This window comes from Rhyacophila brunnea, unplaced genomic scaffold, assembly GCF_057557595.1.
Source record: "Rhyacophila brunnea isolate RB1 unplaced genomic scaffold, BYU_Rbru_1.0 scaffold_24, whole genome shotgun sequence".
In the NCBI taxonomy this organism is placed as follows: Eukaryota; Metazoa; Arthropoda; class Insecta; order Trichoptera; family Rhyacophilidae; genus Rhyacophila; species Rhyacophila brunnea.
The window spans coordinates 21,132,061-21,159,452 of NW_028232904.1; the positions used below are offsets into that span (position 1 = coordinate 21,132,061).

Consider the following 27,392-nt stretch of genomic DNA (forward strand, 5'->3'; position numbering starts at 1 on the left):
CTAAAAATCATGAACTGGAAAAGACGTGCGGAGGACCGTTCCGGCTGGAGGACGGCGGTGGAGGAGGCCAGGGCTCGACTTGCGCTGTAGCGCCATCGAAGAAGAAGAAGAAGGATATGTTTAATATAAAATACGCACCTGTCCAATGATGGGACTTCCACCTCCGAAGAATCCCTTCTGCGAAGCGACAGAGACTTCCAGTTGGTGTGAATTGACTTCTCCTTGTGACATGATGTACTCAAATGTCTCGTCGTACACTGGATTGCAATTGTCTTTCATGACCTGCAAAAAATTTGACGTGAGTAATTATTATATTAAGTTGGCACTAATGCAATGTAATGCAACGCACACGATGGCCGAGCGGCTTAAGCGTTGACCTATAACGTCGTGGGTTCCAGGTTCAAATCCTGGGTCTGGCAAATACACATATTGTTTTCCAATTTGTGTACGATTCAGAGTATGGACCTAATAGGTTGAGCAAGTGGCTGACATCCATTTCTCGTAAAAACAATTTTAAAAATCTGTAAATACAAACCTCCACTCCGTGGAGGCCCATATGATCTTATTAGGATCGGACATGGTTTAAAAATGCAATGTGGAAAGAAACAATCCTCATCTCTGACAATGACATATTCAATGTAAGTTAATCATTGGTATATTGGTAATACCCTTAATGTAGCAAATGGGCGACCAAGATCGGAGTACCTAATCGCACCAATATTCAACCAAAATGGCATTACTGTGATTTCATAGCACTGTATGTAATGTAATGGATAGAAGCGAGGGTCGGTGTAATGAAAGAGCGGGGAGATTTGTAGTTCCACAAATCGCCGTTCAGATAAGTCTATTGTAAAAAGAAGAGGATAATAAAAACATAGACTTACAGCAGTCTTGCGTTTAGAATCCTTGGAGCGGCCAGGCAGCATATACAGTTTCACGTACGGGTCTGGGATATTGGTCGGGTCCTTAAGCGGAATATTTCTGTAAGAAAAAAAATATTTAGTCGTTACATCATTGCATTGCATATGCATAGATGTCAATGTCGAGAAGATATAATGCTGAGCTCTACGGGCTGTACGAAGATTGCAGCGCAGTTCAATCAATTATGATTGGGAGACTGCGATGGCTAGGTCATGTGCACCGTATGAATGACAATGAACCGGCAAAGAGAGTGATGTCCAGCAATCCAATAGGACGTAGAAGAGGAAGGCCAAAGATTCGCTGGTTAGATGGAGCTGCCAGTGACTGCCGTATTCTGGGGGTACCAAATTGGAAAGCGGCCACACTGGATAGGGACAGGTGGAGGGAGTTGTTGGAGGAGGCCAGGACCCACACCGGGTTGTCGCGCCCCTGATGATGATGATGAGATGTCAATGTCATATAAACCATGAACCCAATGCATAGTTCATAATTTAGCAAAACAATAAATAACATGGCAATGCTGCTTTTGGCAATTGAAAGTGCCCTAATTTTTTTAAATTATGACGTTTGTGTAGATAATGGGCACTCAAAACAATATTCATTTTTATAAAACAATATTTACTTAATTCTGTTTCATTCGGCGCCACCTGTCTATCATTATACACTATTTCTTGATTATCCAAAAATCGGCACATAAGCTCACTTATTTAAATAATTATTAATTACTATGTATTAGGCCTTTAAATAAGTATCTTACGCAATTTTGTGCACGACAACCACCAATCGTTGTCTCTGGACACTGTACCGAAGAGTCAGTTGAATTCTTCCTAATCCAGCCTCGCCAGCTGACCTGTCACACAATTAAAACACATGAAATACTTCATAAAAATATAACAAAACATTAGACAGACAATTAAATTTTAAAAACTAACTAACACCATCTGTAACTTGCAGTCTTATTTCAATGAAAAAAAATATTTTGACTGACAAAGTTTAGTGTGCACTATTCATGGCGGATCTTAACAGCCTACCTCCAGCCTTCGCCAATGATATATAACAAATAAATTATAATGATAATGATTGTGTCAGTATTTCTTTAAACAATTATGGCCGTCCACCAAGAGATAACAGTAAAGAATAATAATTATATGGTAAGTAATTGACTTACGATGTCGTACTGAGAGTTCGGCGTACAGGTTTGGGGCTATCTGGGGCCGAAAGTGCCTGAGGTATAACTGAAATAAACATACCACAATATTATTGAGTTTATTGTATTACATTTTTAATCATACATTACAATAAACAAAATTCAATTTCAAAGCAATCTTTTACAGTAGAAAATCGAGTATATCTAAACAAAACTGCGTTGTTCGTAATTTCAAATACAGAAAAATCTTTTAGGAGAAACCGGTTCTCTGCCAAAGCGAACTATTTCGCAGATATGGCCGGGCGTACAGTGCCGGCCATACAAAAAACGTGAGCTTATTCGCCTGTCTTTGAAGACAGAATGCCAGTCTCAGGCGTTTGTTTTGAATAATTTAAAATTCGGAAGAATACTGGTCCAATAATGAGACGTTTAGCACATGATTGGTAAGTGTTTATGATAAAATTTTAAGATATTTCAAAAAAAAGTAATAAGGTTTGTTTTTGTTAAAAAATTTGCAACCTCTCACTTGCCGCCATACAAAACCTTCCGGCACAGTTCAGGTTAAGTTACGAATTGCAAAACTTGGTAAACATTTATATTGTGTACGCTAAAGTAAAAGTTGATCAAATTGACTTTTCGATCGATGTGTTAACCTTTTCTATGCCTCACGATATTACTATATCAGTATCTGACCGGCCGCAGATTTTTAACGACACACATTGAATACAGAGCGAAGATCTTACCAAAATCGCTGTAATATCGATAATTTGTGCTTTAGTATTTCATAATTATTCAAACAGATGTCACTGTGTGTTTAATATTTTAGATTATGCAAATCAATCGACAGTGGCTAGTAATTTGAGCTTAAACTTGCGAAATTTGTATGTGCAGCCTGTCAATCACGGCCTCATAGAGTGAGATAAATCACTGAAGGTATAGAGCCGGTTAAGAGTTTGAATTTCGTTGCCTGGATATGCGGTACTTGTATTTTCATTTAATATATGTATTTGGATCCATTGAGATATGCCTGAAGAGTTGAATGAATACCCAAGAATCAATCATCGTTAGAAGTCTGCTAAGATGCCTTCACACTGTGAAAGTCCTATGATCTGTCTTCAAACAGAAATGATACTTTATCAAAGATGCTGAAGAAAACCGTTAGATGTTAGCCACATGATCAACTTATTAGGACCATACTCTGGATATACACGTATTAAAAAAAACAATATATAATTTTGCTAGACCAGTGAATTTATAAGCAGATGCGTTACCGCTTGGCCATCGTGGGCACTCTTATAAACGAAACTGAAGAAAACGTTACTGAAGCCAATGATTAAATAAAGCATCACACGTCTTATGCTTTAATATTTATTTTCCAGTAAGATAAAAATGCTTAAAAGAAGTTTTTAAATACTCAACCATTTTTATTTAGATTAACAATCACGCAAAATTGTAAATAATCAAAGCAAGACGTAAACAACAGACCGTTTAACCAAAATAAATCTTGTATGTCCCTCCATTACAGTTACTTTGGGTCTATGTCGTGGACTACATAGTCGAGTTTCTACTCAACTTGCGTAATTCATTAAGGCTTACTTTGTTCGATGGTAGGTTCTACATCACCGGACGGCGTGCTAGGTTCCACGATTCCCAACTGGACAAGTTGCTCTTTCCTTCCTGGACTCGGTGAACCTTCATACATTAATAATTCATCAAAACACACTGAAGTTAGTCACGCAAACGTCATAAAAAAAAAACAATGGGAAATAGTACAGACAGGCACTCGATGACGCGTGCAGACGATCCGATCGTCAACAGCTTCATTTTTCTAAGGGTGGGTACACATCGATGTGGGGTTGGATATTTCTTACAGGCCAAAGAGCTTGAAAAATCTACTGCATCTCCAGAAGGAATACAACGCTGATAATGTTCCCAAAGTGTGTCACTATCGTTGGAGTTAAAGGAATGAGTACATTTATTGAACGGGAAAGAATGGACCTTGAAATAATAAATATATAAAACCATCGTGAGATACAATATATTATATATCAAGGCAAATTCAGATCGTAAAATGATGTAATTTCTTTAAAATTAGGAGTCAATTGAGAATTCTAATACAGAAAGTTTTACCGAATATAATTTATTATAATATAATGTTAAGTGAACGTTAAATTAAAAGTATAATGCACGTGTTGACACAAGAATAATTTAAAGTGCACCAAAATATAGCTTTATTGATTCGCATGATGGGAAAAGATAAGGTATCATAATGACACGGATATCTTTTTTCAACTCAAGCCAGGTGTATTTTTGAGGTCTTGTAGTTGGTGAATCACATACCTCCTTATAGCGCAGTGGAATTCAAGCTCTTTGTTGCAAACGGCTATATACTTATTGGGCTTCAGGCAGTAGAAGAAATATACATATTTCCTAACTAATAGGTTTTCAAAGTGACCATTTCGGTGCCCTGGGGTTCCATGATTGATTCGCAGAGGCATCGTAGGATATTCGAAATTTAAAAAAAATCCCGGCTATCTTAATTCAATACACTGATACAAGGGGTCACAATGATAGATTTGCATGCTTCGGTGATAACACAACTTCAACATAGCATACTGCTCTTCCCTTATTGTAGAAAATACGCACGGAATTGATTTCGGATATGATTTCACTTCCCTCTTATTATACTCACCCATGCCGCTAATCAATAATGTGTTTTAGAGTGAAAAATCTTTATACACTTAAGCAGGCTCGCACATCAAAACTTGTCTCATCTGCAACGTGTCGAATACGTCGATGCGACGTCATCGTTATTCACAAAACACACCTTGCCAAATGGAGCTCCGCACATTGGTCGAATGCGACTTTTACTAAACCGGCTCGCCGCATCCAAATATATATATATGTTTTGATAGGTTACGTGCGACTGTCGCTAGGTAGATGTGTGCGCTCTTCATATGCAACATCGGAGCGACGTTCCTAGAAAGTTTGATTTATGACTGTGCGACAGACGAGGCGAGTTTAGATGTGAGAGCCGGCTATGGGCACTGTGAAATGAATAAGTTTGAAAACCATTATGTTAACTACTGAAAAAAACATTCTGAAATTTTATTTGAACCAACCAGGATTTGAACCCAGGGTTTTCTGAATGCTAACATTTAACAAGAAGTTTAGAAGGCTTAGTCTAATAATGACAGTATGTTTGGGCAAAAGATTGTAACCCACAGAAACTTAATAATAATGTCATGGATAATAAAAGCAAGAGTTTAACACTATCTTATCATTTCTGGGAGTAATCCTCATCAATTTTTGCAATTTTTGAGATTTATTGTATTATATTATTTAGTTTATGTGGGTTACCACCTTTTTTACTGAAGGGAGAAAAATTACAACATACACAAAAAAATAGTAGAAGACGTTTAAAAAAAAAACCTCGGAAATACAAAATCTATGAAATGCTAATCATAAAAATACCCTGAGCGATGAGAGCGGGGCTGTTAGGGCCAGTGACAATGCTCTTGGAAGAAGCTCCCCTGCTCAGGAGCGGAGTGTTTTCTTTTGTTCCTCCGATTCCGCTGGAACCTCCGATAGAGCTACGGTCAGAGTTGAGAGATTCCTCGTCTTGGGTGCTCGCCAATTCAGGATCCGCACGCTTCAAAAGCTGTAATATTAGCAGATTGAATTAATAATAATAAATCATTGGTAAATCAGTTATGGAGTGTTAATTGGCTACCGAATGACAGTGGCGAGGGGTAGAGGTAGGCTGTTAAGATCCAATGTAAATAGTACACATTAAACATTGTTAGTCATTTTCATTGAACTAAGAATACAAATTACAGATGGTGCTAATTAGTTTTTAAAATTAAATTAAACCCTGTCTAACCAAACCATATAATCTAGGTATGCTATGGGCAATCTGATAAAAAATTGTGCATACTTTTTTTTTTGTTGAATTAAGAATACATATTACAGATGGTGTTAGTTAGTTTTTAAAAATTCATTAAGCCCTGCCTAAAACAAACCATAACAGATAATTAATTGGGCAAGTAGTTTAGTCTATCGTAATAGATTGGGTTTTCACCGCGTGTACTTCTTCCTTCTTTCCTCAACGTTTCGGGCTCGTTATTATGTTGTTAAACTATAAAGAACGATTTCAAGATTTTTTTTAAAAAGTATCTTTAAATATTTGCACTGCTGAGTAACCTCCCCCGTTATTTGCGCTCCGTACTTAGGGGCCTCACACATACTAGGACCGACCCTGCTGATCATAACATGCTGGTGTGGATTGTGGCTCTTGTAACTAATTCTTGATAATGTGATTTTATGAATGTCATATTGTTTCTATGAATATTTCTACACACATCACGCAATGGCGAAGGGTGTAGGTAGGCTGTTAAGATTCAACATAAATAGTGCACATTACGCTTTGTCAGTCAAACGTATTTGTTTTCATTGAACTAAGGCTACAATGTATAGAGAGTGTTTGTTAGTTTTTAAAATTCAACTAAACCCTACTTGATCCAAGCCACAGTAGATAATAGTGAAAAAATATTCGTTCATCTATAAAATATCTAAAATTATACAATTAAACCATACATAATTTTAGATATTTTATAGATAGAAGAATAATTTTTATAGATTACGATTTGGTATAGGCATGGCTTAATGAATTTTAAAAAACCAATCAACACATCTGGTTGGGAGGATTTAACAGGTTCGCTGCTTATGCAATTTATTTTATGGATTTTTTATGGCCTGAGATAACGAAATATATCTGTTCCCTAATTGTTTTATGAGATTTGGTGCTCACCATGTTATGAAAAGTATCAAATTTCAAAGCAATCCACTTGAGTAACACTAATATGAAGACCAATTAATATTTTCTTTGAACAGTGGCGTGCTTGACTAAGAAACTTTTTATCTTTATAAAATCATACTGAAAAATATTCTAAATAACCTAATGCTGCCACTGCCGAACATGTGATAAGTGATAATGATAAGTGGTATGTAGGTAGGACCTTATAGAACACAGTGCCGAAAAATGTCTATAAAAAAAAAACAAATTAAAAACCAACTGGCGAAAAATATCGGTAACGTATTCATCTACAATGCCAGCTAAGAAATACATCACTCAATGGTAGTGCCAGTGAAATAATGACAATTGTGATTAATATACAGGCGGCTTCGATCGGATACGGCGGCACCGACTATGAGTGACTACGCGGCTCCGATCGGCGCCGCCGGCAGCGATGCTGTTAATTGAATTTAAAAAAATTATCAGCACCATCTGCAAATTGTATTCTTATTTCAACGAAAATATATAAGTATGACTGGCAAAGTTAAGTGTGCACTATTTATGTCAAATCTTAACAACCTACCTGTGTATGAATGAATTTCTAAACTACACCATCTTGAAAACTATTTGAATTGCAATCGTGTCAGCTGTAACAAAATTGACACAGAACTTTTGCCCTGGAACCACAGAATTCTTGACAAAATATGAATAAGCTCATGTCTTTACCCTAAGAGAGAATGAGAGGATGATCTTGGAGTCGGGTCCACCGCGTTGGAGAGAGAAAGGCTGCTTATCCACCGATAGATTGGGTTTATCCAAAAGGCCGGTCAAATTGTAGTCCAACATTCCGATCTGGTTTCCAGTCTTCTGGTCCATAGCCTGAAAACAAAATATAATGTTTTCAATACACTAACTTTATAAAGGGACCAAACCGTCAGAAAATATAAAGATGTACTAAAATTAAGCATCGGTTATTAAATCAATAAGTATAATCACAGAATAATATATTGAATCCGACCACTTCCGATCCTAATAAGATCATATGGGCCTCCACAGATTGGAGGTTTTTATTAACAGATTTTTTTGTTTTTATGAGAAATGGATGTCAGCCACTTGCTCTACCTGTTAGGACCATACTCTGACTCATACACAAATTGAAAAATAATGTGTACTTGCCAGACCCAGGATTCGAACCTGGGACTCTTAAGCCGCACAACCATCGTGGTTTAACAAATAAGATATATTTGAAATGTCAATCTATCGTAAATACGTCATCATTAAAGATGAGGGCTTTTCTTTGCACATTACATCAGTTTCGGCTTAACATAATAGGGGGTTATGAAATTTTTATTTTATTCAGAATTTATCACTGTAACACAGTGTGGAATGGAGAGATGCATATTAGGCATAACAAGTAACGACAGAAAAAACGAAATAATCAAACAATGGTATAAGATACCTATATATATAATAATATAAATAATTAACCCTGATGTGAATGGTGTCGTTCTCAGGGTTGCCAACCAAGAAGGTATAGCCTATTTCGAAGACGGGGTCACCGGTTCTCATCTGGACGGCTGTATTTTCTGTCTTCTTTCCTACGTTGATCGTCAGATAAGAATCCGGTTTCGACTGGGGACGGGCATTCTGTAACAGACGTAATAATTCAAATCAAAAAAGCAATTTCAAAAACAGAATAATAAAATCTGCATCTACTATTCAAAATTGACCTAAACGCCACAAACTTCAAAACTGAGTCAAGCATACGGTTTTATTATAAACGCCAGTGTTAATAAGGGCACAAGTAATGGAAAAAAAATATGGGAGTAGACCCCAATGTTCAGAGTGGACAAGTTCTAACAGTGCATAGTGTTTTCATAAATAAAGGCCTATGTGCTTTTATCCAACATCAGAGTTTTCATACAGAATGGCTTTAGCAGCGAGCTATATATTTGAGTTAGGCCCCTTTGTCAATAGGCTAAATTAAATTTTCTTGACCAGCACTTAGAACCTTTCTTTTCAAGACATAATTAACACTATTTTTTAAATAGTATATAGGAAGTGCATTTCATTACTTTTTTATGTTAAACATTTTTAATAACTTGTGTTTTTCACATAATAAAATACTTGGCACATGAGCCCTTATTAATTATTTAAAATCATCATATAGGTACTTATTATGTTAATTAATGCAAGCAATGATTTTTTTATATGCATGTAAAGACAGTGTTGAACATTTAAACTGGCTGTAACTGTTTGCATTCATCTGTCCTCACACAGGACCGGTTGGCTATGTAGAATTCAATGAATGATTAGATGTACAGTTTATTTATTCATCCTGCAACATATTATGGCATTACAGTTTTCAGCCGATGCGCCACATTATGCAATAATCAAAAAATACAAAGTAAGCGATACTGATAAACCATTAGTACAATATAATATGGACAGAATACTGCTTAAGAATACTTTATAGTCTAGATTGATTCCAAGATTTTAGAAACTGTGCGGTGAACAACGGCATCACCTATTCGACTAGTTGATTAATTTTTTTTGTGAAAAAATCTTTATACAAAAGGACGACGTGAAATTAAAAAGTTTGAAAACCATGTGTTTTCCATACTTACAGGCAAATTCTTGCAGGAATCGATGAAGACAGTCAAGATGGCTGTGCTCATTCCGCTCACACGCAGAAGTTGGGTTTCTTGGATTGCCTATAAAATAGAATTGTTAAAATACATTTAATACTGCATGTTGTAAAACTGTTTAACGGCAGCATTATTAATTTCCCATAACTCTAAATCAGCGTTTCATATTTGTTGGGTTGCAAAAATCATATACCTGGTCTCGGCGAATTGTAGAGAATATAAAATTCTCAAAATATTGATACATTAACGTTTACCTTATATTATGTCCTATTTCCCTGGACACACTCTCTTTTTGACGCCTTTTTAGACGTGTAAAAACGTCCAGATTTTTACTTTTCATTTATTTTTTGTTTGAATGAATTAATCAAAGTGTTATCATCAAGAGGGTCGTGCTATCAAAAATTTTGTGAAGCACTGTCTCAGAGTATGGAAACACACGGGTTCACGGAAACAAAAATGTAACCTGTACAAAAGTAAATTGATTTCACTTTTTCAATTAATCACATTAAGGGGGAGAGGCATAGAAATTCATTATCAAATTAAAGCTTTAAACATATTTTAATCGATCGATACCTATCTAAATACAATGGGAAAAATAAAATATATTTTTTTATTTCAAAGAGAAAGCGACAAATTTGAAAAAACGGCTAAAAATAAGGGCTTTACTAAAATAAATATTTATTGTTCCAAGTAATTTCTTGAAACAAAATTATCGATTTAATGTTGTTTAATAAGTTTTCTTGGAACTAGTGAATCTCTTTTGTCAATTAATTATAGTTTTAATGTTTTTTTTTCAATCTAAAATCAATCGATTTTTACGAAAAATAAAAATGTTCAATTTTCAATAATTGCATCAAGCGAAAACGTGGGCCTGTTCAATATATTTTTCTTACTTTTTAGATATATTTAACGTAATATTTTAATTTATATTTATTATGTTATTTACTAATTTCAAATTAAATACAGTCGTCAAGGACGTGCTGCCTCTAGCGGCAACAGCGTGCGATACCGAAATAACTGTCATCTGTATTAGATTCTAGTTCGCATGAATAATAGGTACCTACCTCGTATGTAGATACGTGCCGTTAGTAGGCATGCACATGGTAATATATTTTATTACGAATGGTCTGAAACCATTTGAGAAATTTATGTTAGCATTTACATTAAGCCGTCTTCTCATTTGTTTACTTGTATATTGATAAAATAAAGCAAACATTCATCAGTCAATTTTAATACACTGCTAGTAACGTTACCTCTAATTTTTCTATTGTGTGTGTGCGTATCATCAACGCATTTGAGCAGTGGCGTAAATAGTGTTGGTGTCACCCGTCAGCCGGTGTGGTAAATTGTTGTAAAAGATGTTTTTACTTCGTTAGATAATTCATAATTATCAGCTTTGTATGAGCTACCAAAATTTTTAATTTTGCTTATGTGTTCCTTTCTTTCATGGCCACTCTTGACTAGTCATATAAATTCGGTTAAAGCACACTTGAATGCATGGCAACCTCAGTTTGGGTAACTGCTCCTGAGACATTCTCAGTTATAATGTTCGACCTTACGTAGTAGGTAGGTACAAGTTAGTTTTCCTGAATCATCTTATATGAAAAGACATACATATCCTGAAAAACTTTGATATATATGCATTGAATTCTATTACCATTTCTTCAAGTGAACGTGAACGCGAATTTTCGCAAATGAATCTAATTATTACACCAATAAGCAGTGGCGCACCCAGGATTTAATATTGGGGGGGGGCAAGGAGGAGAATGTAAATTAGTCCCATAGGCTCTTTTTCTTCTTCACAGCCTAATTTATCGTTTATCGGTCTTTTGCACTCGGTGTACCTACACCATGGTCCCCACATCCTGAAACGGGCCCCCAGGCTAGGATATTTGGCGGGCCCCCTACCTACCGCTAAGATTAAAGGCAGTGTGAAACACTACATTAACGTTTTTCAAATTGTGTTTTAGTTCAAATTAAGGGTACATATACAGTGAATTATTGGCGATTTTTAATACATCTACTTTAATAATGGAGCTGTCGAGTATCGGCACGTAATAATCAAAAAATATATTGCACAATTATATAAGTAATTGAAAATGTTCATGGCCATGAAGTGTAATAGCGACTTTTTTTACTATTAAAGCTACTTTATGATGTGTGTTTATCTCACTTATCTGGTCAACCCGACACGCCGGGCCCCCCACAACCCGGGCCCCCAGACTAGAGCCCTGTCAGCCCTCCCCAGCCATGACCAACACCACTCCTGAATTCAGTTGGACACCGAGAATTTTTTGACAGTTCATTAGGGATTGGGTTTCTAAAATTTTGTTTGTTTTTTTTTCGAAATTTTTGTGTTAGAAATTAAAATATAAGAAATTTTTCTAAAAAGGGTGCTGGAGAATTATTACAAATCATATTTTTGCAGTGTTTTTATTTGTATAAGCCCAAAGGTATAGTTTATTGGCTTTCAATTTCAATGTTTAAAATCATTCTGATAATTTTTATGTTTGGGAGATGCCAGGGCCCCTCGATCCAGGGCATATCGACTTGGACACTAAAGACGTACATAGTGCGTAACGATTAGGTGGCCAATCGATATAATTAGCATACTATTTAAATGTGGTAATTAAAAAGCAATTATCTAGTCAGCAGTCAATGTGTTAAGTAATTAACATATCTACTTAATATATATTCATCGAAAATAAAATTGACACAATGTTTGTAAGTAGCTACATAAAAAAAATATTACTAATAAAATATCTGCAAACTAAATAATGTCAAAATTAATTAGTAAAATTAATTTGGGATATACCTATTCAGATTTAAATAATTAGATCAGGCCTTATTTGGTTATACTTAACCAGTTTTCAATATTTGTATAAGTAATCAGAAGTATTTACCTACCAAAAATAATCTCGACTGGCATATTTATACCTAGTCACAAATTAAAACTGGCGCAACATTGCTTGTTTGGAATGGTCCGGACCACAGAAAAGAAAAAAAAATATTTCTTAGTTCCCTGTCCGCGCCAATTCAGCCAGCATTGATATATTACTAGGTAGGTACCTGCTCGACTGACAGATGCTTTCCAAATAAACCCTGCAGTGTGCCTGCCTACATATTATTATTATTACGTTTTGTGAATGCCAAACAAAATAAAAAGTCCCTATGGGTCAATTCTATTCAGATGTTTGGTATATTTTCTTATGATGAGAATAAAATATTATTGTCAATGTTTTGGGTATATTTAATTATTTTCAAATCACCAAACCGGCTGTCATCTTCGGATTGTTCTAATAATGTATTGATAATATTTATATTTTTACTTAGGTAACCTAATCATTATTTTCTAAAAATGTGTTGTAAAATAGCATATGACGCCATTTTTATGGAGATCATGTGTATGGTCTAATGATTCCATACCTAATTAATTACCTATCTTCATTACTATTAGAATGTCAATAATTCACAGATTGTTATCACATATAAATATCATTACACAATATTATTATATGTATATATTTTTTTAATATTACTATAAAATCCAAATTCTAATACAATCCAATTCATTCCAATTAAACTCACATAAGTAATTATTATAAGGTCGATGGTCCACGTATATTTTTATAATAATCTGACGAAATATAAAAAAAGTCCGATTGAAATAAAATGCAAAAAATATATATACCATTGTTTAAATAATAACTGTAATTATATCATCTGTTTTTAGATTTTTTATTAATATATAATTACAGTGACATCTAGATAAGATGCCTCGAAGATTCATTCAAATTGGATTGTAATTGGAATTAGATTCTGATATAATTTTGACCTATATGCTTTGTAATTCGGGGAATAGATGGCTCTATGAAATCGAAACTTTTGATGACATCCCCCTTAACTGCTGACTAGATAATTACTTTTTAATTACCACATTTAAATAGTATGTTAATTATATCGAATGGCCACCTAATCGTTACACGCTAGGTACGTCTTTAGCGTCCAATGTATTAATACGGTTTCCAATCAGTAAGTAGGTATTATTCTTGAATTGTTCCAAGATGAGAGAGAAAGACCATTTTGTCTCATTTTATGAGTTTTATACTTAATTAAACATAGAAAAGTCATTTATTTTTAGAGTCATGATAATGGTATTATACAGCCGAAATAGGTATCGACAACAATGTGTAGAATTTAGTATAATTTATTTTATTATTAATGTTAAGCAATGTGTTGCTTACTTGTTTGAGGTCAGACATGAGCGCACTGAGTTTGTACCACGTCAAACGCACATGGACCTGTCCATGCTTTGCCTGCTCCAAAGTGAGCCACTGAAAAATATAAAAAAAATAAGTCTCCTCATACATACAACTCACCAATCGAAATCTCCTTCTTTCGTGGCACTACTGTATTTTGTATTAACATTGTAACAGAATGCTCAAATCATCCAGTACAATGTGTATAAGCAATGCGTAGTTCAGATCAAAATACATCTGTGCGTGAATAAATGAACATTCTATAAGAATAAAATATTCTGATACAAATAAACATCCATGTTTTTTTATATTCCGCGGCAAATGGAAGACATTACACTGCCGTAATCTCACAAATCATTATATACGTAATAAAAATGTTGCTAGATTCATCAAAAATATTGTTTTTTTTTTAAATTATAAATATAGATGTTTCCAAAAAATTCTTACAGTATCGATTTGTCCTTTCTTTGCAACACTGCTGATCTCGATTGTACATCTGTCAACATAAGTAAACAAATCAGTAACACATATTATATACATTTCAGTCAACATAAATAACAAAACTGTACAATTTACATAAATGGTACATAAAAAGTAAACCAATTTACTGTGTAGAAATATTGTGAAAAAGTGATTAATTGTTTGTATTGGTGACCATAGTAATATTAACAAGCGGTAAATGGTTGAGGTATTCTGTTAAGATCCGACATAAATAGTACACACTAAACTTTGTCAGTCATACGTATATGTTTTCATTGAATTAAGACTACAAATTGCAGATAGTGTTGGTTAGTTTTAAAAATTCAACTTAAAACCTGCGTAAACCAAGCCATAATAGATAATAGGCAACAAATTATTCCATTAAATCATACATAATTTTAGATATTTTACAGATAGAAGAATATTTTTTATCAATTATGGTTTGGTTTAGACAGGGCTTAATGAATTTAAAAAAACTAACTAACACCATCTGTAATATTATGTATTCTTAAATAAATCAAAATAAATAAATATGTCTGACATAGTTTAGTGTGCACTATTTATGTCAAATCTCCACAGCCTACCTCCACCCTTCGCCACTGGTATCTACTGATATGTGATATTCCCCTTTACGCCATTCATTATGTATGTATTCATTATATATTCAAGAAAATGGTGTCTGGTGAACGAGGTACAAGTCAGAGTTCCATCGCATATTATATCAAGAATAACGCAATTTGTTAAGCGGGATGAATGGATTGTTAAGAATAGATGACTCAAGTTGAACTGGCGTGACTACGCTGATAGATATAAAAAAAGACATAATGGGTCTTCAAAACTGGAGAACTACAGCTCAGGATAGGCAGACGTGAAGAGATATCCTGGGAGTTGTCAAGTCTGTAGAGTCAATGATGATGACATGTAATTTAGATAAGATGGTCTTCTTTAGTATTAATTATTTATTTTCATAGTCACCAATACAACAATTCAGTTTAACAGAAGTGAATCATTTTTTAATACAATAGATATATATTTAAATTATGTACCTACACAAAAGCCATACATTTTGAAGATAACCTTTTTTATGTACCATCAAATTTCCTAAGGGTTGACGATCTTTTAAATAAATAACTCAATAATTAAAAAATGATCCATTTCCATCAAACAGTTGGCAAAATTAAATAATAAAGCGTTACTATGACAACATGCAATATACAATCTAATTAACTTTGCAATATACAATGATACATACAATGTATTAGGACACAACATACACATAAAGGTTATTAAACCAATTTAATATTAACATATATCACAGTTTATTCTCCAATACCTACTATGTGTATCTCATGGCGATTTTTAGTTTGTGTGCATCGCTGAATAGGTTGTTTCTTTAACAATTGTAATTGAAATTTTAAAAATATTTAAAAAGTCAATAAAAACAAAACTTGCTATCTGTTATGCGTCAATGACATTGAGCTACTTTACAAGCTGCTTGTTGGCGAATTTACAATCTACTCGCCCAGTGTCACCATCGAACAAGCTAACAAGCAGATTGTAAGCAATCTACGGAGAAAAGTTGAAAGCAGGTCAACTTTACATGCTGGCGTGTGGGCCTACTACGTCTGCGCAGTAGAGCGATAGTAGTGACCTCCCGGTAAAAAAACCGACTACTCAATACGTCCTGTCAAAATAGTACCAAAAATGACGGTTTCAACTCGCTAGCTTGTTGACTTCTGAATGAGTGGAAAGTTTTGTGTCATCATCACAATCGCACTAGCTGACTCGCCCGCTTTTAAATTCACCAACAAGCAGCTTGTAAAGTAGCTCAATGTCATTGAGGCTTTAGTAACAGTAACATTCAATATTTTTGATGTGGTTCTAACGATTAATAATATATTTTCATAATATTTACAATTCAACATATTTACCTTTTTTTAACGGTATGTTCAGTATTATTAATTGTATTTTGAACAAAACGTTTGTACACATAGCAGATATTGCAAAACCATACAAGTTATTGTAGAGAAAACGGTTAAAGCTAATCATTTAATTAAGTAAATTGTACATAATTGATTAGCATAGCCCGTTTATTTGCCAAACCCTTTGGTATTGCTAAAAAATTCTTTTGACTAGGTTAAAATATATATTAATATACTTCATGCAACCAAAACCCACTAAGCATTCATATTATGTTTTAAGTTAGTAAGCAGACATCGATATCATATGATTCAAAGACAACAAAAAGCACGTCCTGAGGGAATCAAACACCATTGCCAATGTATTTTTTAATCATTGATCACAGCCTAATTGAGCAGCTGAGGATTAAAACATTCAATGTGCATATGTAACAAAATTAATCAACATCAATGTTAAATACATGATTGTAATTAATTCTATAATGATATTTTCAAGATTTTATAAATGAGGTCTTGTTCTCAAATGATCCATTAGTATTATGCATATATCGATGGCTCAGTTTCATAGTGCTACAACTAGACGTGTCCGGAAACTTGTATGTATGCAGTTCGCCGTATTACACTTCACCGTGAAATGATGTATCGGGAATATATGGCTGTATATTAAAGACAGCCCAACCGTGGGTCGTATAGTACTGACATAAAATTCATGTCTAAATAAAACACAGTTTTTGTCGGTTTAAACTTAATAGGAAGCCAGCAGCAAACAAATTTTGAAAATAGCCGATATATTGGATTATTTGTTAGGTTAGGTTAGGTTTTCATTCTTGAATTCATGAATATTGCCAGAATCAGCTATGAACATTGAATTAATGTTCATATTGAATCTTAAAATTTGAGACCGTATAGTGTACGGCCATCTCTTTCCGATAGAAAGCTCACGGCGAATTGTGCCACAGTGAAATGTTTTACATACAATTTACGTGTAACCACAACTAGGAATTAATAGTTTTGAGTAATGGCTGATCAAAGTTTTGATTCACCTATACTGACCTGTAGAAAAGTGACAAAAACATCGACCCTTGATCATCGACTCTTACGAGGACAACTAGTAATTTTTTGGAGTTGTAATTTTGTGGAACTGAAGAAGACATAACTCAAAACTTTTAAATTTTTGATTTATCATACTATGGAACTGAGCCATCGATATAAAATTGATGTTTGAAGAGGTACAAAGCAATTAAGTACGTATTTGAATCCTATTGTAACACATAATAGGTATGTGGTGATGTGAAATCTGGTACTACACATTTTTTACTTAATGTCACTTGTACTCTTTTAATCCTCAGCACCTCAATAACTATACTAGTAGACACAATGAATATTAATCAGAAGCAGGATTACAAGCTAGACTATTCATTCAATATAATGTAAGCACATGAAGCATTTGACTGGCATGCAGGGATTAGCGGGCTATATTCGTGATGGAATTGATGATGGGAATACTAAAAAACTAAGTGTATTTTATAGACAAAGATGTTAAATCTTCATCGCGAAGGAGGCTTATAAAAAATCACTAAATGTAATTGCTGTTTTGTATAAAAAAAAAACATAGAAGTACTCTCAATTCAAGAATTTATATAAACATTAGTACAGTATTCCCAGAACTCTTCTTTACCTCGTTTTCATATATTTACGCTGTTTTATTAAAAATTTTGTTTATTGAATATCTCTTTCTTTTAAACGATAATTTCAATATGCATGCATAATATTAACATCATTATCATCGTCAGCCGGAGTAGATCCACTGGTGGATGACGACGTTGTTGATTTCGTTGCCATGTAAATCCACTGAACTTTACGAGTTTGTCTATAAACTGGGTTTTGGGGCATCCCTGCGCCCCTTGGGTACCACTGTATGACAGCATTTGTCCAATGACTGTGTGACATGTCTAGCTCATTGCCATTTCATCTGCTTAGCGACCTTTACTACATCGCATACTCTTGTCCACTTTCTTATCTATCAGTTTCTGGTTTTTTTTGTGGTATTTCTGTGTAATGCCAAACGCATACCTTACCATGCCATGTTGCATTAACGCCATTAATACATTTTTTATAAAAGCAAAAAAATACTAATAAATAATCCGAGTTAAAAATTTTACATAATTTAGACAGAGGTAAAAGATTTTGTGACGAAATATGTGACAATTTTGGTTTTAAAAACACCAAAAATTGTGTGACAATAAAACATATCCCATCTGGAGATATGACTTCCTAAAGTTATTTAATTACTATACATATATATACTATGCTTCCCCCGTGTTGCGTAACAAACAATATACTTTGCGTGTCACCATTATGACATAGTGCATTTTAATATTAACATAAAAAAACATAATTACATGTGTGTAAATTTAAAATAATAATTTGCAGCGATTGTTTCAGATTAAATAATTGCTTTGGAGGGGTCTTGCGAGGGATTGTGAATTATGACAAATGATTAATAAACAGGTAATAATGAGAGTGGATTATCTACTCACAACGGTACAGTCGAACAATTTGGGAGTACGTGGAGATAGTGGACTAACTACTTAGCATAGAAGTACTGCCTATAATCTTCAAACAAAGATACTCTGTGATTGGTACAGTAAATTGTATACAAAACGATTTGTATATATTCGAAACATACAACTAGGATATTACTTTAAATATAAAGAGACAATTGGACACAAACATGGGTAGAAACGAGTGGACATGTCAAAGGAATAACAAAATGACAGGGAAACAGATTTCTTTGTTAAATCTATAGTTTTAGAACAATTAGTTAACAAAGAAGTTTGTTTTTCACTATTATAATAATTCTAACACATAAACGCCGGTTTATATAATAATTAATTAATTATAGAAGTTATTAATTACAATAATTATTGTGTTTATTTTAATAAAACATTCTATCACTTTTTAAACACTGTCAAAAGAAATGATTCTTTCGCTGATGGTTGATTACGGGGATGATGAAACGTATTGCAACAAAACTGACAAAACAATGAGGAATTTTGAAAACAATACGAACTCGTCAAAAGAATACAAAACTGTCAAACATATAGAAGACTGTGAAAGCAATATAAAACTGTCGAAACAATAATATGAACCTGTTGAAAATATAGAGAACTGTCGAAACAATAATATGCACCTGTTGAAAATATAGAGGACTGTCAGAACAATAGTAACTGTGAAAAAATTGCGAAACTGTCAAAAATATAGAGGCCTGCAAAAAATATAGTGGACTGTCAAATTTAACTATAATTCGATAGCCGGGGGGAACAATCACATAGGTACATAAGTCAATATAACATGTTTTTCAGGAAGCAGTCTGGTGACATTTTTTCAAAGAAATCTTTCCCTACTTTTTAAAAATTATCACTTCAATATAGGTCATTGATGTATGCAACATTATTTTTTTTTAAATATGTAAAATAATACAATAAGTAGGTAATAAATACAATTTAACACATTGACTGCTGACTAGATAATTACTTTTTAATTACCACATTTAAATAGCATGCTAATTATATCGAATGGCCACCTAATCGTTACGCGCTGGGCACGTCTTTAGCGTAAAATGTATTACTTAAACAAATCTTAAAATAATATAATGAACATAACAAATTATAAATTTAAAGCGTTAAAATAAGTGTTACAATAAAAATACAGAGAAATGTGAGTTAATAATACAATAAGTAATAAAATAACAAAAATAAAAGTAGATGGAAGCACACAGAGTGAACTTTGATAGACCTTATATTAAAAACTTATAAAAAATCAACTTATGTGATTGCTCCCCGGGTCAGTCATATGAAACTGTAAAATTATATAAAACTGTCACAACAATATGAAACTGTGAGAAATATAGAAGAAAAAATAGAAAACTATTATGAAAACAATAGGAAACTGTCAAAAATATAGATGACTATGGAAAGAATACAAAACTGTCAAAGGAATACAAGATTGCCGAAAATATAGAGGACTGTCAAAAAAATATAACACAATGAATAGAGTCCGAGACCATCAAAAACATAGAAGACCGTGAAAAGAATACAAAACAATACGAGACTGTGAAATGAATACCTGTCAATAGAGTATAGAGACTGCCAAAAAAATATAAACCGGATGTTTGCCAAACAGAATGACGTATGACCAACGGTTGACAGACTGAAAGTAAAACCGACCTTCCTAGCGAATCGTCCACGCCCGTTCGGTCCCAATCGAATAGTCTCAGCCGGACCAGTGACGAACTCGACGACTCCACAGCGCACTGTTCCGTGTTAGTAATGAATGGTTAGCGGGGGGGTGGATGATACACAAATGTTAGGTATAAGGCAGTAAGCATTGTACAACAATGACATTATAATATTAAGGTGTGTTAGAATATAGGGAATTGTTTATGTAGACACATAACCCCTAATTTTTTGTGTTTATCTCACTAATCCAGTCGACCCGTCACGCCGGGACCCCTAGCTGGAGTCCTGTCAGTCCCTCCCTTGTGGGGGCTATGATTATAATATTTCTTATACCACAGATGAAATCATGCCAACAGTAATTTTGGCAAGAAACATTGTAACGATTATTTCATTTCTCCACCCTTAACCCCATGACGTATTCTACATTCAAATATACATCTGCCTTCGTGACTCCACGGAAATCTATATTAATCGACAAATGCATATTGTTAATAGGTCACACATGGTGTAAATTTAATAGTGTATTTTTATATAAACTAAGTTAAACACATGCTGACATTTGGTGGTTAACTGTACATGTTATGTAAAAGATTTATACACCTTTGTTTTATTTACATCGCCATCTATTCTATTTAAGACGAAGTTTGGTGGTACTGTAATGTTACTTCAAACATATAATAGTAACGGAATTACAAAACATACAGTTGGACATGTTTTATTAAAAATTTTCCTTTAAAATGTATTTTAATTGAGCGTAGTTATACGCAAAGCAGCCAAGCCACCCCCACACAAACCTCAAACAGAGATAGAAGCACTTTTATTTAAAGTATGTTTCTCTAAATCCACAAAGCCTCTGTATACTGTTTATACCCTTTGAATGATAGATATTATATGTATATATATATATTATTTTGTGTAACTTATAAAGAGATAAAAGCATAAAATCTATGAAATTTTGGTATTTTAGCAGTCCAGGCTGTTTTGTGCAAAATATTTTCAACCCATGGGTAACTGTCATACAATGGCGAGGGTTGAGTGTACATAAATAGAGCACACTAAACTTTGTCAGTCATAGTTATTTGTTTTCGTTGAACTCATGGTGCAGAGTTCCCCTGAGAGTTTCGGGTTCGATCCCGGTGAGGACACAATATTTATGTGTTTTTCTCAAAGCCTGGGTGTTTGTGATTGTTTAAAAATTACTAACAACCACCTTGTACGAAAAAGCAAAGACATGGTTATAAATAATTATAAAAAAAACCCTCGCCATTGTATGACAATGGACCCATGGGTTGAAAATAAATAATTCGTAATTTCATATTAATTCGTAATTTGTAAATTCATAATTCGGATCGCGGGTGGAACCCTGCAGCTGGCCAAAAATGCATGTCTCTTCAATCTAGCGCAAGGACCCAATGGGTTGGCCAAATAGATATCAACTATTCCACATTAAAAACGTCTGATCATACAACATCCACTCTGCGGACGCCCATATGCTCCCGTTCAGGAATAAACATGGTAATTAATTTTTTGAATGTAAATTTACAGTAAATGGCATGTTTTGTAAATCCGTCACTAGATGTCCGTAGTAACACTACAATCATTGAGGGGTCTTTCTGAAATAGTTTATTCGGTAATAAAAATATTAACCAAATAAAAAAAGGTAAGTACCAATTGAAATTATATACACCATTCAAGACTGATTATGGTAGTTAAGTCTTTTTTTAACCACTTTTACCTAAAAATGTTTTAAAATCAATATTTTTATATCATTGTGTACATAACATGTATTAAAATTCATAATATTATTCAAAGTAAAAAGCAAAGAACATAACAGCTTTTATCATCAATAACCAATATTTAAAATTAAAAGTAGAAACAAAAAACAAAAACGAATCATAAAAAAATACATAAAAATATACATTATAATATTTCTGTGATCTTAAAGAAAAGAGAGACAAGTCAGAAACATGAAATTGACAAGCATATTATGACATTCTAAAAAATTATCTACATAAGATGTCATCACAGAATATCTTGAGATATATTATTATTAACAGGTTCTATGCCTTTAGCGAGTTATCTCGCTCTATGAGGCCACGATCGACGGGCGCACATAAAAATTTCACAAGTTATCTCATCCGACTTTAAACTCAAATTACTAGCCACTGTCGATTGATTTGCATAATCTAAAAAATTAATCACACAGTGACATCTGTTTGAATAATTATGAAATACTAAGCTACAAACTATCGGTGTTACAGAGATTTTAGTAAGAGATTCGCTCTGCATTCAACGTGTGTCGTTAAAAATCTGCGGCCTGTCAGATACTGCCATAGTAATATCGTGAGGCATAGAAAAGGTTAAGAAAGTTTATGAAAATACTAAAGATATTGACATATCGTCTCTGTTCTGGCAGAACACACTAACTGGAGAATACTAGTTTTGAGTAATTTGACTTTGAAGTTGTTAAAATGTTTGAAATGGTCTATCATGTGAGTTTATTAAGTAATCGTAAAAAGGAAGACTCTAAAATAAAGACTGTTTATTTATTAAGAAGGTTTCCAGACGGTAAAGTTTGAAATAAGGGACATTTTGGTATAACTAACTCAATATGTCATTTTTTTGAATTAGTGTCTTCTGCCAGAACAGTGACGATATTATCTCAATGTACAATAATATATTTAACATTTGTTTTGACTTATCTCTATTTTCCTTGACAACACAGATTTTATCTACAAATAGTTTTATGAAAATTCGGTAACACTCAAGAAAAACATAACACTATATACATGTCCAAATATATATTTTTGAATATATTACGGATCATATCGGTGACGGTTAATTTTACAGGTGCAGCGACGGCCCTCTTTTTATGCAATCTCACAATCAGTTTGCATCTGTAATCTCTAAGGCTGTTCGCATACAACAGCCGTTTGTAGATGTGACAGATTGTAAGTCACATATTTATTGCACGGTTTCTAGACATGAGGAATGGATACGAGGAAATGCGGGTTTTATGCTGTGGAAGCAACGACGTATAGTAATGTAATCTGCGAGGGACGCGCACATCACTTCAGCAAGAAGAATGTTATCTGGGAATATGAGAAACAATGTTATTTTTTTCCAATCCTCTTCTATGGAATGAAGATAGGGAGACTGAACCAAGAGATAACACAGATAATTGAGTTTTTCCAAACATGACAATATAGATCAGGGGTAGTCAACCTGTCCCTACCGCCTATTAGTGGGCGTTTCAGCTTTCATGGTGGGCGGTAGGGGTTTTAAAACTACTTAAAACTACTTTAAAAGTTACTTTACTACTTTATAAATCACCTTTAGGTACTATGGAACCGATGGGCGGTTAGAAAATTTTACTACTAACAGAAATACAAAAATGGGCGGTAGGTATAAAAAGGTTGACTACCCCTGATATAGATGTATCCTCGAGGTTCCTTGAATTCACAGGATGACAAAAATTTAAGTGCTCAAACGAATGGCGATAGAAGACAAAGTTTTGTGTAATATCAAAACCAGAAAACTACAGTAATTCGGCCAGATTATTGGGAAAAAAAAGTACAGCATTCCAAGAATGATGCCATATGTGGTGGCTTAAGAACCTCACCTCTGTGATTGCTATGAATAGTTCCGGCTAGTAGATGATAAAGTACAGATCGATGATGGCCGTTCCCAGCTGATTATCTTATGTCCGTGTCCGGAAACTTATACGTATGCAGTTTGCCGTATGACACTTTACCATGAAATCTTGTATTGGAAGTATATGGTCGTATATTAAAGACCGTCCAACATATCTGGGTCGTATAGTACTGACATAAAATTCATGTCTAGATAAAACACGTTTCTTGTTGGTTTACACTTTACAGGAAGCCAGCAGCAAACAAATTTTGAAAATAGCTGATATACTGGGTTACAATTTACATTTAACCCCTTATGTCACATGAATTTCCATGGTGCCATTCCTCATGTCGACTCCATGCAATGAATACTTGCAAATGGTTGTCGTGTGCGAGCAACCCGAGTGTCGTAAGCTACCACCGGAACATATTATTTATTTCTAAAACTGAGAGATGGAAATATTAGTAAAATCGATTTCAAACAAAATTTCGTGCAGCGTTTTGATTCTGTCCTGTGAGAATTTGACATCAAAGCCATAACTTTCCAATTCCAATACAAAGCAAAAAAACAATAAGTGAAAAACAAAATAAAAATGATAAAAAAATGGAATATATAAAGCAAGAATATTAGTAAATAATTTGATAGATTTTATAGAAGAAAAATAGGTTATAATTGGACCAAAATATGCATTGACAGATCAAAAGACATTGCAATTGAGGATATTAGATGTAAAAACAGTTAGGTAGTTAGGACGGTCTAAATTATTAGGTCCATTTGCGTTGTCCGCTCTGCGTTGTCCTACCTCTTAGGCATATTACAAACATTTCTTTTAATTCGACTGTGGAAAGTATGATTCCAGTCCAGACTTGAGAAAATATACCCTCACGCCCTTGTGTAACATGCAGATTTTGGGGATTCTTCTGAATACATTCAGGTTTATGGAGACAACTGAATTTGCAACTAGTACCCTCAATCAAAGAATGCCAGCCATAGCAAAAACCTTCAACTCTTGAATAAAGCCTGTTACGAATGCAATTGCATACTTGAGTCGTGCCACTTTACTCTTGAACCATGTCATTGAAAAATTCAATAAAAGAAACATGACTGATTCAGACTTGTGCAAGTCTCTGATACACACGTTCAGTTATTCCTGTACAAGTATACATTTAAGTAAGTCAAATACATAATATCGTCTCTGTTCTGGCAGAACACACTAACTGGAGAATACTAGTTTTGAGTAATTTGACTTTGAAGTTGTTAAAAAGTTTGAAATAATCGTCTATCATGTGAGTTTATTAAGTAATCGTAAAAAGGATGACGTTAAAATAAAGACTGTTTGTTTATTAAGAAGGTTTCCAGACGGTAAAGTTTGAAATAAGGAACATTTTGGTACTAACTCAATATGTCATTTTTTCGAATTAGTGTCTTCTGCCAGAACAGTGAGAATATTCAAAATATTTGTGCAATGTCATCATACATATCATCACCTCAATACTACAACTAGATAATTTTAATGAATAGTTAATTTGCTTGATCAACATACCTAAATCTAGGCTATAGTTATTATTTAAAATATTTTTTTTAAATAGTGCTTGTCTAATTGGGAACAATTAAAATAATGTTCAATTGTATGAATAAATATTGTAGATATATTATTTTATATATTAAATGCATTTATGGTTTTAAAGTTATCTAATATTTTCAAACACAAAATTAATACAGTGCCCATTAACTTACCTACTTTTATCATTTTGTAGAGAAGGAAATGTAGAATCATATTCAATAGTTATTCTCAAAAACAGTGAAAATCGAGTTATTATTGTTGTATGTGTAGTATTGAGGTGACGATATGGTCATGTGTGCATGTGCAAAACAATTGCGCAAGTTTGCAGTCATGTTTGTAGCCGGCGTAAAGAAAATTCAGCGATGCAACACTATTGGTTCATATTACTTTCAGAGAGCTTTGAATGAAGCACCCTGACTGATTTTAATATATTTTTTGAGTTAATTAAGAAGGTTTCTTGATCTGTAAATACATAAAGGCGTCCAGTTAACGTCATTACAATCTAATCAGCGGAACGTTTCAACTTTTATAATTAAATGAATGATTTTCATTTAATATGACAGTGTTCTGAGTCTCATTAAAGTTGGGTTTTTGTACGAACATTTTTGGCAGACTTATCACGAATGTACAAATATATAGAGCTGCTTTCATTGCGTGGAATCCCAAAAAATATACAGCAAAATTGTCGTGACACAATCAAATCTGTCATTTGACGAATATAATGTAAAACACCAATCCGGTAATTAGATTGTAAAGACACCCAAAAGTAATTAAGTAATAAATAGATTAGAGAGAAATATTAGTATAAAACAATAGACTGAGAAACACGAAATAGAATATGCTATACTCTGTTCAATGAGAAGATAGAATTTTGCTGAGAGATAAAAAAAAATATTTACTTACGCAATTAAGAATATTGCAAATTTTATAGTGCTGTGGCAACGGTGATGACAGATAACAGAGGAAATGTCACAGAATAATTCTGTGGGTAGAAGAGAAATTGCAATAAGTCTAAAATATTGAAAAATTGATTAAATATGCCAAATTAATCATAACGCATATATGCATCATGGAGAAAAGCGATAAGACAAACTGAAACTGCTGATTTAGTAAAATTGAAATTCTCCAAAACTCAATCTTTATTTGGCTCTCCTAAAACGTATTGATTTATCTTATTTTTAGACTTGTACGGGTCTGAACTCATACACACTGTTTTATTTTATAGAATACACATCTATATTGTCGCCCTAGATGTCAAGGGAGCCTATCCACAAAATCATAAAGTTGAGAAAACGACGTGTAAAGAATTTGTGTGACAAAAAAAGTAACATTTTTTGATTGAACTTTTTTGTTTTTAAAGATAGAACAGTGGAACGTTGAACATAGAATATACTTTGTGATGTTATCTTTTTATTATTTTGAATGAATAACTATGCTATCGCTGACAGTGATAACAATGCTTCTGTCGTATCGGTTTGTTTTGCTTAGCCCCAATCCTATGCTTTCTTATGACCAGTTCAAAGTATCGTATCCAATTATTAATACAGTATAGTTATATTGAAAGATATTGAAGAAACCCTTCTTGTGCCAGGTGAAGTCCTTCAAAAATCACTGAAGCAAGTTCCAGTGTGTCATTAGTGACATTTTTTTAACAAGCAAGGCTCAATAAAATGCTCATTTATCGCTACATAGTTTGTATGAAAATTAATAGAGCATGGGTCGTTTTCTGCTTCAATTTTAAAATATATTTAGGCTACATTTCTATAGAAGAAGGTTTTCTTTATC

General features: G+C 33.6%; 1 protein-coding gene across 1 annotated transcript in view; it reads right to left on the bottom strand.

Annotated features, from left to right (window-relative positions):
* Positions 1-27,392, bottom strand: part of Esyt2 (extended synaptotagmin-like protein 2) — an 85,699-nt gene that overhangs the window by 10,539 nt on the left and 47,768 nt on the right. Inside the window, exons 13-23 of the mRNA XM_085950996.1 lie at positions 14,218-14,266; positions 13,756-13,845; positions 9,491-9,577; positions 8,352-8,510; positions 7,590-7,742; positions 5,543-5,729; positions 3,665-3,760; positions 2,090-2,156; positions 1,679-1,771; positions 885-981; positions 139-282 (exon numbers count right to left, since the gene is read on the bottom strand). Of these exons, the coding sequence (XP_085807122.1) occupies positions 139-282; positions 885-981; positions 1,679-1,771; positions 2,090-2,156; positions 3,665-3,760; positions 5,543-5,729; positions 7,590-7,742; positions 8,352-8,510; positions 9,491-9,577; positions 13,756-13,845; positions 14,218-14,266 (1,222 nt within the window). The remainder of the gene's footprint in view (positions 1-138; positions 283-884; positions 982-1,678; positions 1,772-2,089; positions 2,157-3,664; positions 3,761-5,542; positions 5,730-7,589; positions 7,743-8,351; positions 8,511-9,490; positions 9,578-13,755; positions 13,846-14,217; positions 14,267-27,392) is intronic.